The sequence below is a fragment of the Agelaius phoeniceus genome, chromosome 15, assembly GCF_051311805.1.
Source record: "Agelaius phoeniceus isolate bAgePho1 chromosome 15, bAgePho1.hap1, whole genome shotgun sequence".
Taxonomy (NCBI): domain Eukaryota; kingdom Metazoa; phylum Chordata; class Aves; order Passeriformes; family Icteridae; genus Agelaius; species Agelaius phoeniceus.
In genome coordinates this window covers 9984695-9996738 of record NC_135279.1, presented here as the reverse complement: position 1 = coordinate 9996738, position 12044 = coordinate 9984695, and the positions used below count along the sequence as shown (strand labels likewise).

General features: G+C 43.4%; 1 protein-coding gene across 1 annotated transcript; it reads right to left on the bottom strand.

Annotated features, from left to right (window-relative positions):
• Positions 1 to 4772: 4772 nt before the first annotated feature.
• C15H5orf15 (chromosome 15 C5orf15 homolog) lies at positions 4773 to 10965 on the bottom strand. The gene is made up of 3 exons (XM_054642874.2): positions 10810 to 10965; positions 7389 to 7963; positions 4773 to 6343 (listed from the first exon to the last, which is right to left on the bottom strand). Exons 1-3 carry the CDS (start codon positions 10910 to 10912, stop codon positions 6212 to 6214), a joined length of 810 nt encoding a protein of 269 aa, XP_054498849.1. The 5' UTR covers positions 10913 to 10965; the 3' UTR covers positions 4773 to 6211.
• Positions 10966 to 12044: the final 1079 nt, after the last annotated feature.

Genomic DNA, 12044 nt, shown 5'->3' with positions numbered 1-12044 from the left:
TCAGTGTTAATAACAGGGCAACAGACCTTGTAATTAAAAATAAATTTCAGAAGGTTGCTAAATTATTTTGATAATGATTTAAGGATCAATTACAGAAGAGATGTCATTCTTCTTTTTCTAGGTAGATATATTGGAAACAGTGGAGCTGAGAAGCTCTTGTGTATTAACCATTTTTTTATTACAGCAAGGACATTCATATGGTCAGTATCAGAAATGTTTAACAAAAACCAGTACAGGGACTTCTCTTTAAAGGACACTTGATGGTTAAAAAAAAAATAAATAAAAGGTGCAAAAATGATGTTGTTAGTTCTGCTGCTTTGTGGAAGCTGGGATATATGGCCTTGAAGATTACTGCTCTATCAGCCTTAACATGAGGATTTAGCACTCCCATAAAGCTACTCAGCCTTGTAGGAACACAAAATGCAGCTTCAGTTTGGATTTGGGACAGGCCAGGGAAGCTGCACAGCACAGGACCATGCACTCACCAGCCCTGCCACAGGGCAGCACCAGCCCTCTGCTTCCCCAGAGAACCTGCTCAGGGATGTCCCCACAAGAAAACTTCCCAAGAAACAACACAAACCAGGAGACCCCAAATCCTCTGTCTGGCTTGGCCTCTCAGCAACAAAAATTATGCTGAGCCTGTAGCAACCATGGCTCATCTGGCCTCTACAGTGCAAAGGTTCTTTTTGGGCTTGGCTTTCTGAGACAACTTAGAAACAGCTCTAGAGCCACAGAATCCCAGTATGGTTTGGATTGACAGGGACCTTAAAGATCACCTAGCTCCAACCTCCCTGCCATGGGGCAACCCAAGGTTAGGAGAAACCTCAAGGATGGTAATGGTGATGTAACTGTAACAAGGAACAACAATAAACAGTTTGCTGCTACTGAGCAGGGATCAGCCCCACCTCAGCTCTCAACACGCCCATCACAAACCGTGAGCCACCTCTGGCACTGGTCTGGCTGCACAGTGAACCAGCTCAGCACCCTAAAATGACTGAAAATCAGCCCACGAATAAGATTCAAAAATAAAGTGGAATTTTTCACTGGGTTAGGAACGCACTTACCTTCCAGAGCAGGCAGCATGATGAGGCAGGGACAGCAAGAGCCTCCCCTGGGGCTGTCAGGCTCTCAGTACCCAGGGCCTGGCTGGTGCTGCCCCCAGCACACACCTGCAGCTTTTAGCCCTGACAGCAGCTCAGGGGAGGAGCTCTGCTGGCAGACCCTGCTCCTTCCCTCCCAGAGCAAGAACAGCTGCCAGATAACAAGTCCCTCCTATCCCCCCAACCCCAGGAGGCTTCACTGCCTCCAGTTTTAGGCAGAAAATTGAAGCCTGAGCAAGTAGCTGCTGCCAGCCAGGTTTCTACCAACAATAAAAGCAAATAAAATCTCTCCCACTGTGGCTCATCACAGGTTTCCTAAACTGACCATAATTTGGAAAACCCCTGGCCAATGTTTTTAGTAACAGGAGTCTGTGTTAGAGACACAGAACTCTCTCTTTTCCCTTTCTATTATTTTTATAGCCTCGAAATTCATTTAAGAGATAGGACATTTTTCACCTCTACCTTACAAATTAATTTCCCGTAACTCAAAGCACCCTGCTCAGATAAACCCTTCTCTCTTCACCTTGTACACAACTGAGCAGCAGCCAAGGACAGTTGACTTAGAGCTGAATAATATGCACTGGTGCTAAATGAAAATTAAACCATTAATATTTTAAAATACCTGATTTCCTGGATAGTAAAAGTGAAATGTATCATTTGTTTAAACTATCCTATTCATTATTTCTTTCCTCGTTTCATAACTCCCAGCCACTAACAAGAACCTACATAAATAGAGCTTGAACTTTCATCTTGGGAAGTTTAATCTGAAAGCTCTTCAGGAATATTTTATTCCTTTTATCAGAATATTGATGGAAGTCATAATTCACCTTAATGTGAGAAAGTTTCCTTTCTTCACTAAAGAAATTCATCAAGACATTTCTTGTTGGAGAGATGTGACATAAATCCGCTTGCTTTTTCCTCTGTTTGATCTCAGCACTTTATGAATTTTTGATTGCCTGCTCTTAATTTTCCACAAGCAAATTCAATTAAAGAAATTAAAACCCAGTAGTTCAACCCTGATTGCCCCATCAGCAAATGGCTCTTTTATTGCACAGCGGATGACATATGCCACGCTCTCCTGGTGCTGCTGGAGCCCTTGTAAAACCGGATCAGGAAAAGCCTTTCCCTCTTTATTGGTGCTATTAGGCAACAGCTATTGACCGCCCAAGCCAATTCAGCAGCACTTCCCTTGCTCAGGCAATAGTCCAAGGGCTATTGAGAATGAAAAAACACCCTTGGAGTAAAAAAGTCACTCATTGTGTGCGTGTCAAACCTTTCACAAGGGCGAGGTCCCTTCTCCCCGGGAGAATGACACACAAGTGAGCCCGAGAAACAACTGGGCACTGCCGCGGGGCAGGGTGGAGCTGGGACACCAGCTTGGCTCCGGGATCACCGCGGTACAAAGGAGCTGCACTCTTACACTGCAGGGCCTGGATGGCACCGTGCCCCTTTTGGGATACAAACCAGCAGTGCCCTTTTGGGATACCAACCACCAGTGCCCCTTTTGGGATAGAAACCACCAGTGCCCCTTTTGGGATACCAACCACCAGTGCCCCTCTTGGGATACCAACCACCAGTGCCCCTTTTGGGATACCAACCACCAGTGCCCCTTTTGGGATACCAACCACCAGTGCCCCTTTTGGGATACAAACCAGCAGTGCCCCTTTGGGATACCAACCACCAGTGCCCCTTTTGGGATACCAACCACCAGTGCCCCTTTGGGATACCAACCACGGCTGCTCACTAGCACTGCAGCCCCTGCTACTGAACGCTGGCCATCGGCAGTGCACAGGTTTCAACAACAAATTTGACATTTATCGTGGCAGTATCATTTGCTGTGATGCATCCACAAACTTTGCTGTGACCAAACCATCTCTTATGGCAACTTTCTGCAGTAACTGCCAACCTGACAGACTCACCACAAGTCCTTAAAATTAATTAGCATCCAAAAAGAACATCTGTTTAGGTAACTCCCCAAACTAAACCCACTGTTTAAAGAACTTCAAGGATTTCAAATTCATATAAATTCCCTTTGAATTTAAAGTCATTCTTATAAGCTGCCCTTATTATCATTAGTGAAAAACATAAATTTTAGAATTATTTCTATTTTTAAAATTTTTTTCTTACTTCTGGACAGAGGATGTGCACCCCAGTAGAGCAAGCAAAGAACAACTGCTCATCTTAAGTGCTTGTAGTACTTGAGCGAGGCACATCTCTGCTCTGCTAGAGAAGACACACGTGCAAACCTTCATTCCATGGCCTCAAACATCACTTACCCAACTCCAAAGGTTTCAGTCCTGGTATGACTTCATGAGCAGAAGGCTCATGATAATGTGATTTTCTCCTCTAAGGTAACCTCATAAAGAGCATTTTCAGAGAGGAACTACATGGGCAATTCAGCCAAGGATTGATTTAACACTTGCAGTCCAGCCCAGGAGTCATTAGGCCCAATTACCTAATGAACATCCCACGTCTGTGGGACAGGTATTGTCATGGCACAGCTAAACCTACGAGCATTTTAGAATGTGCTGATTGCAAAACAACCTGGTTTGCTAACTGACCTAAACCAGGCCTTTGCCTTCTGTGAGGTTTTTAGGGAAAGCTGTCAATCATGCCATCAGCTGTGTGCATTCCTCCTCCAGAAGTCAGTGGGTTTGCTGTAAGGAGCAGCTTAAAAGCTGTAATTATTAATAAATATCTCTTCTTAGAGACAGCCTATCCACAAGGACAATTTGAAGGAAGCACGGTAAGGAAATGCAAGATTATTCCTCAAACATAGTCCTAAAGAAGACACTGTTAGTTGTTCAGAAAGCTGAAAGAACACACTTACATTGGTTTTACTCGACCAGTTGAACTGTGCTTCAAGAGCTTTGGAAGACAGCCAACATGGATAAAGTTCATATCTCCATGGATAAAGTTCATAACTCCAGAAAGTAACACAATGTGCCTTAATTCTACTCATTTAGACTGATGTTAATTTTCTTATTTTTTTAACAGTATTGTAGCTATTATAGTGAGGGAAGTGGCTGAAAATGTAACATTTGTCTCTTTGGCCTAATTCATTGGGTGGGTTGAAGAGAAAATGAAACTTCTCACGTGGGTATCACTGCACTTCTGCACAGGCAGGTTGCTCACTGTGGGTCCTGTGTAAGGCCTGTGGGACCAAGCTGAAAGGAACAGAAGCTTCTGCTAAGAATGAACATACTATTTTCTACTGTCAAAATCACTACACTTTATAATCAGTAACTTTTTTTAAGGAATTTCTTGGGTGCAAAAGCATTAGCTACCTCTCAAATTCCCAGATTTACACATCCTAAAGAAGCTTTGAGAAGTAACCTTTCCCTTTAGATCTTGCCCACAGCAGTGTTACACTTCAAAGTGGGTATGTTCAGGTAAGAATTTCAAATATCTTCCACAAGAATTACAGACTAAATAACTTAAGCTAAACAAATCTTGTTAAAGAATGTATTCATTCTCACAGCTTAAAATATTTAATATAAGCCCTGCTATCTACCCTACACAGCATTCAACAGATGCACATAACAAACCTTCATACACCCAGTATGGGCAACAGAGAAGATGGTTTTGAAATGGTTTCCAATTCCAAGCATAAGCAAGTTCTTTATGGTAAGTTACTGTATAAAAGCAGTGAAACAGTTACAGTAAGAAACACAGGCTTATTATTGTCATTTATTTGAAAAACCTTATTCAAAATATTAAGTGATACAAGTCCAAATACAATAAAAATTACTGCAAGAAAAGAGTTTTGGGATATTTTGTTTGTGCTTTACTTTCTGTGTTTATGAAAAGAATGCATTTAACTGTAGGATATAGAACTTCTAGCATTTCATTCCTAAAGAGTACCATGCCTTCAGACTCCTCATGCCAACAGGCGTGACATTTATTTGTTTCCAAATGTTACATAACTACTTGAATACCAAGTTATTAATTATGGGGTTCTGATTCACCATTATTTACAAACATATCAGTCTGAAAACTAAATCACAAACAGAATGTACAGAAAACTAAAATTTTATATTTTACAACTCATGAAAACATAAATAATGGAAGTACAAAAGACAAAATTAAAAAAAAAACAAAAACAAAAAAACTACTGTAACAGTAACTTGATTTACACTAATGCATAAATGTTTGTCAAAAATGAGAGTGCACTGTCCACAGACTGGCACTTACTTTCACCTGTCTGTTACCTGGGTCAGAAAAAGAACCAAATAAATTATTCTTACAGTTTCTCCCATTTATAATATAACAAATCACATAGCCATTTCCCAACTGTCTAAAAATTCAACAGAAAGCTTTGATGTATTGAAAGCCTGTCAGCTATCTACATTTTAGTAAAATTATTCAACAAGGCTTGTTTTCCACTCATTAATTACAAAGACAATGAAGTCATAAATAGCATCAGAGAAAAAAAAGGAGAGTCAAGAAAAGCTGCATACCTTCACAAACACCTTAAACATTTTAGGAAATATATGGTACAGAACTTGTGAAATAAAATGGGTTATACATAATTGTTATAAAATTATTTATGGCATGAACACATATATAAATTATTAAATTGCCATTCTAGCTATTTTGCCAAAATAGGATCAAATTATGCAACAAGAAAACAGAATCAGAAAAAATGAGATGAAAGACTTGCAGCATCAGAATTTAAGCACAGAAAAAAATATATTTTAAGTTTGCAATATAGTGGAATTTATGAGCCATGTAAGTGATTAGCAAAGAGATCATTAATTTGATTTAGTGATGCCAAAGTCATTAATTTATTAGACCTAAAGTATTTTATCCTTATTTTTTGCAGTATGACTATTAAGACTGCTCCAGACAGAAGAGAATGATGCTTAATGAATGGAAAGAGCACTAATTTATTAAATTCTCAATCTTCACAGTTGCTATAAAACCCGACCAAAGTAGCAAACAGATGGATCATGCCCTTGATCTTCCATGAGATTTAATCTCCAAAACATCCAGGTCAAAGAGAGTACATCTCATTTCTGTACAAGCAGCTTATTTAGAATACCTGAATATCATTACATGACTGGGCAGGCAGAGAGTGATCAGTTCAGCAAACTCGAGTCACAGTGCTTTCAGAACACATAGTCATTGGTTATTTTCAGGGAAGGCATTGCTTCGTTGACGTTCTGATCCAGACGATGGTACTCCACTGTCCTGGAGCACAGGCCATCCCTCCATCTTCGGCTCTGCACCAGTAAGAAGATCTGAAACAAAACAGGACAACTTAGAGATGCTGTGCAGAAACATCCTGGCTTTGACAGCTTCACAGTGGTACTGACACCATGGTTTTACCCCCCATGCTGGCAATGGCATTACTGTAGCAAAGACAATACATTTTTAATCACTTATTTGAACTGCTCTCAGATAAATTTTCAAAATGCAACAGCCTTCATCATCTTCCCCTATAAAGAGCTGGCAATGCACATTACAGATAGGCCACTGCACAGTAAAGAAGGTTTTGGGGTTTTAGCTGCTTTTTTTTCCAAGTCCTGCAAATCCTCACCCAGATCAGTGTTCTCCCCCAAAGATAAACACTAAACTTTCCTCATATCTAAAAAGGAATCTGTGGTTTAATGCAAACTTGTGCATGCACTTCTGCTGTGTCTGGTTGGGCTGAAGTTAATTTTTAATGCTAGCAATATATTTTGGAAAAACAACAATCAGACTATTTTTGAGACACAGAGAATTAGTTTGTACTGAAGAAACATTTACCTGAAAATAGTAACTTAGTAGCTTCTCTATGTAAAACTGGAAGCAGCATTAAACATTTTCTAAAAGTTGGTAGTTACACCCTCAGAATGTCTATGATATGAAGACCATATTAAAGTGACTATTAGAAAGATTATCACAATCATAACCAATCATAACAAGAACATTCCCACACAATTTGCAGTTAAACCTCCTTTAATTTCTTGTCTTCCTGTGCAGAAAAAAAATTAGTTAATTGTTCACCCCCACTTGACTTGGCTCAAGTCTCCTTTACAGAATTCATGTTGTGCACTGCCAGTGTCCATTACTGTACTGATTGATTACTGATGTTACCAATTAACTCATTTTCTTATTGTAAATATTTGATTCAAGTTCATTTTCATTGTGCAGATAAAAATCACACTAATGATCTGCACATTAGTGGTCAAAGACTTAATTCTTAAAAAAGCCAAGTTCCTCTTCCTAAAAACATGTACAAGGGAATGCAACTTTATTTTAAACACTGCAGCTGTTTCTCTCAGCCTTTCAGAGCACACCTACCTTCCTCTTATTGTGATAGGTGACATAAACAACAGCTACTAAGAAGGCAACTACCACCAGATGAAAAAAGAAATGGCTGTCTTCTTCTTCATCCAACCCTGAGACAGAAACAGCTTTTATCTTCTCATCAAGGGTCTTGATCTCCTCATTGTAATTGCTGATGGTGTCAGAGTTGTCATCTTCTGAAATCTCTAGAAGGTCTGGATTGTATCTGGAATTTGGTGTCATTTCATAAGCATAGTCATCTCCATCTGACTCCATAGTTTCTTTGATGATGGGTGGGGAACTATTTAGTGTGTCTTTCAAATCTGTTAGAAGATCTTCTTCCTCAATTTTAGTATCTTCAGAAGCATCAACATCCACCTGTGATACTGGACTAGCAGGGACAACAGGTGACAAAGAGTCACCATTTGCTGTAGGTGGCTTTCCTGCAGTCACTGAATTGATTTTGGCCTCCTTTCTTGCTGAGCTTAAACTCTGCAAGCTGTCTGTCAAATTTTGGGATCTACTCAGTGTTTCATTCTCACTTGCAGAAGAAATATTTCTTGTATTAAGAATATCCTCTTTCACAGAACCTGAGAAAAGGATGAGAAACAATCAGCACTATGCACAAGGCACTGACTTCTCTGACAGAAAACTATTGCCACAAATTTCCTTCACAGACAAGAAATCACATGAAGAACACAGCATATGGCACACTGCAAACTTTTTAGCATTCATATGCAGAAATACATACTCCTGCACTTTGGCAACTTCCAAAGAAAAGTCTTGAGTGGGACAGGAACTAAAGTTTGGAAGCACATGCCTTCCAGATTAGTGTGGAAAGCATCCCTGAAAAAACCAGCACGCCTGTTTTCCAGACATAAGAACTTCAAAGAGATGTCATCCTTCCCTCTGAGCATCCATGACATCTTGTAGGCTCATACATGATTAGCATTTTCTCCATCATCAAATTCTTCCTCCCACTGAATGAGCTGAGGTCTACCAACGAGGATGTTCTCAGGAAAGCTTTTCCTGCAGTTACGTTTTTGATCTTCCACCATTGCATGTTTCACCAACAAAGAATGGGAAGACACTGTGAAGTCCTCTCAGTCAGGACACTAGACAGCAGTACCTCCTCCCAGGCACTGATTTTTATTGAATTTGTAGACACTGAAACAGATTTCCAACCTTCCATTATCTCAAATGAAACTACTGAACCACGGGTTAAGAACAAACACTGCCCATGCTCCTGGAGGAAAGCCTTTTGTTGGCAGCAATTATTGTAATGAATTAAGTCAGAAATGGCACAGTAACAATGCACCCTCAGGCAAATTCACAATCTCTCCAATGCTGGGAGGACTTTGCAGAACTACATAAAAATCAAGGTGAGCATTAAATCCAGATACAGAGCCCACTGTCCCTTTTCTTTATCTCAAGGACAGTAAAAAAAAAAAAAGATGCAGACAGAATTTAATAGCTAATTTTTAAAGCCTAAAAATGAGCAAACTATTCATGTTTGCAGCACATCACTACCAGATTCAAATCCAGAGGCACCTTAAAAATGTAGAACAAATTTTAGACTTTCAGCCTGCATTTTCATTTAAAATGGGAAACCATACTTGCCTGTTATTTTGGCATGCCAAACTAATTTTTCATTTTACAAAAGCAACAATACTTTCATTAAACATTTTCAAGGCTCACAGGAAAGTTGCAGACTAGAAATGAAGCATTCAATGAACTTCTCGTGTCAGGTTACTTGTAAGTAAAATATTACAGAGGGGACACTGAATCACGTTATTCATGGAACCTGTGTGTTTGCTGAGGCTCAGTTACAACAGAGCTCTTGTTTACATGGCACACTTCTGCAGTGTGAATTACTCTTTAACCCAACTGTAAAACACAGAAGATTCAACTCATCCCACGTGAAGCAGACACCGCGGTGCCTCTCTGCTGAAATTCAAAGTCAACCATTTCACATCTACCACACTTTTTGTTGCTGAAAAATCTACTCATCTGAATTATCATATCAACATTAACTTGTTCAGTTCTTATCCAGGACAAGTTTAGGGAATTCTGACATCTCCTCAAGTTTAAGCCAGCTAGTTGCATATGCAGAGATAAATATGAGGAAAGGCAATTGCAAGATAATTTCATGTTTATAGCTACTGGCATATTGTGAGTGAGGTCAACCTTACTGCTACCCTCCCCAAACAGACAAAAACTATTTAGAGGGTAATAGCTATACTGTTAGAAATACAAACAAGCATATTTCGCCTATAAAACTACATTGCATCTGGTCTTACACTTTAAATTCTTCTTGAATTAATTTTAACACTGAAGTTTTAGAAGGATATATTAATGCAAGGGACTCTCAGTGGCTATTGCTGCACCTTCAGACTGAGAAAGAGCAATTTCCTCTTATTCCTAAAATATGCCTGGGTTTTTGTTTTAATAGCAGCTGGAAGTTTAGTAGCTAAACCACAACTGATTTATGGTATTTACCCAAAACTATTTGGCATTACAAACGGTGGTTGCACTGTTTACAATTACACAACACTGTCAGATGATTTTAGATCCAGAGATGCCTCAGCTTCAGAAACAGATACTAACGTTCAATCACGGTGACAGAATTAGCAACATAAACACTGCACATAAAAAACCCATCATGGTTAAAACTCACTTCCAGGAAAACTGCTTTTAGAAAGCAAGTTGTTTCATGACTCCTGAAGTTAAAAACTCTCCATTTCCTACAGATTTCTGTCCCAAATTCTTACTGCCTGCCCATTAAAGCAGGTGGGGGGCAACACAAATACAGCTGGTGTGGAGATACTGACAAGCACGGAAGGAAGTGATGGATCAAACAGTTCCCTTTTTTTCCTTCCCTAACTCCTTTCTCTTCACTGCCCAGCCAGTACTCCATCCAAACCAAAGGGAAACTCACTGCCCCTAACACACGCATTTCTTATTAGCCTTCGGTTACAGCCGCCTGTAATTTTAAGGGGGAGAAAGAAAACACTTAACTAGGAGTCAACTTGCAGAATAACATAAGCTTAATTTCTAGGGGAGGGAAGACTAAAACCAGGCACGCAGCCAGAGTATTTAGATGAAGAATCCCGCCTGATGAATGAAGTGATCAGCCAAACTGCTCTGCACAGCAATAAAAGCTCTGCACACCTGGCAGGCGGCCTCCCGCCCCCCGCGGGGCGCTGCCCTTCCCCTGCGCACAGCCCAGCGCCCGCTGCCCCCAGCCCAGCCCGAGCAGTCCAGAGACCGGGGCCACCCCCGGGGCCAGGCCCGGTCACTCACGGTAGGACCCGCGCCGGCCGAGGCCGCACAGCGCTCCAGGCCCAACCCGAGACCGGTGAGAGAGACCGGCGGGGCCACCGCGCTACGCCCACAGCCCGCAGCCAGCCCCGCCGCCCGGCCCCGCGGCTCTCACCGGGGGATTCCTGCCCGCGGGCCGCCAGGGCCCAGCCGCAGAGCAGCAGCAAGCACAGGGCGCGGCCCGCCGAGCCCCGCCGCTCGCCGCCGGCCGCCGCCATCTTGGCCCCTCCGCGGACGTGGCGATGGCGCCGCCCCTCGTGAGGCGGCCGCGCACGCGCACGGGCGGGAAGGCGCGGGGCGCGCGCAGGGGCCGAGGGCGGTGTCACAGAAGCGGGGAACGGTGGAATGGTGGGAGTGGAACCGTGCGCTCACGGAGCGCTGGAATCACACGGTCATGGAACCAGCAGGGCTGGGAGACCTGTTTGACCCTCCAGACCAACCCTCCACCAGCACCGCCACCGTAACCCCTAAACCACATCACCCAGCGCCGCATCCCGGCGCCTCTGAAACCCCTCCGGGGCTGGTGACTCCACCGCCTCCCTGGGCAGCCGCTCCAATGCCCGGCCACCCCGAGAGAGAAAAGGTTTTCTTTAATATCTGATCTGAATGCTGCAATCTCAGCTTTAGGCCGGTTCTGCTCCTCTCGCTGCTTGTGTCTGCCATGCTCCTGGGAGCTGACTGCACACGGTTCTTTTGGACCGGTGGTGTCTGGAAGGGCTCCACTGTTCCCAGGAGCGCTGGGTTAAATGAGACAGGAAATACTCAGGAATGGCTCCCGGTGAGGGGAAGCCGGCCTTGCCCAGCCTGTGGGCTGTCCCTGAGGTGGCTCTGCAGTGTCCCTGAGGGGGAAGCCAGCCTTGCCCTGGTGGCTCTGCAATGTCCCGGTGAGGGGAAGCCAGCCTTGCCCTGGCGGCTCTGCAATGTCCCTGTGAGGGGAGGCCAGCCTTGCCCAAGCTGCGGGCAGTCCCTGAGGTGGTGGCTCTGCAGTGTCCCGGTGAGGGGAGGCCAGCCTTGCCCAAGCTGCGGGCTGTCCCTGAGCTGGTGGCTCTGCAGTGTCCCGGTGAGGGGAAGCCAGCCTTGCCCAAGCTGCGGGCTGTCCCTGAGGTGGTGGCTCTGCAGTGTCCCTGAGGGGAAGCCAGCCTTGCCCAAGCTGCGGGCTGTCCCTGAGGTGGTGGCTCTGCAGTGTCCCTGAGGGGAGGCCAGCCTTGCCCAAGCTGCGGGCAGTCCCTGAGGTGGTGGCTCTGCAGTGTCACGCTGTCGCAATGGCATTGCCTCATCGGGCACATCCTGCACCGCAGCTCTTGCCATCTGCAGCCACCCACGGCCATGGCCTCCTCGTGAAAAATACAA

What these genes read in the sequence shown, in the direction of transcription:
- C15H5orf15 (XM_054642874.2), bottom strand. Translation starts at nt 10,912, where the DNA reads ATGGCGGCGGCCGGCGGCGAGCGGCGGGGCTCGGCGGGCCGCGCCCTG. An exon ending in CCGCGGGCAGGAATCCCCCG is followed by an intron (nt 7,964 to 10,809) that starts GTGAGAGCCGCG and finishes TCCTTTTCTCAG; the next exon opens with GTTCTGTGAAAGAGGATATT. An exon ending in CCTATCACAATAAGAGGAAG is followed by an intron (nt 6,344 to 7,388) that starts GTAGGTGTGCTC and finishes GTTTTGTTTCAG; the next exon opens with ATCTTCTTACTGGTGCAGAG.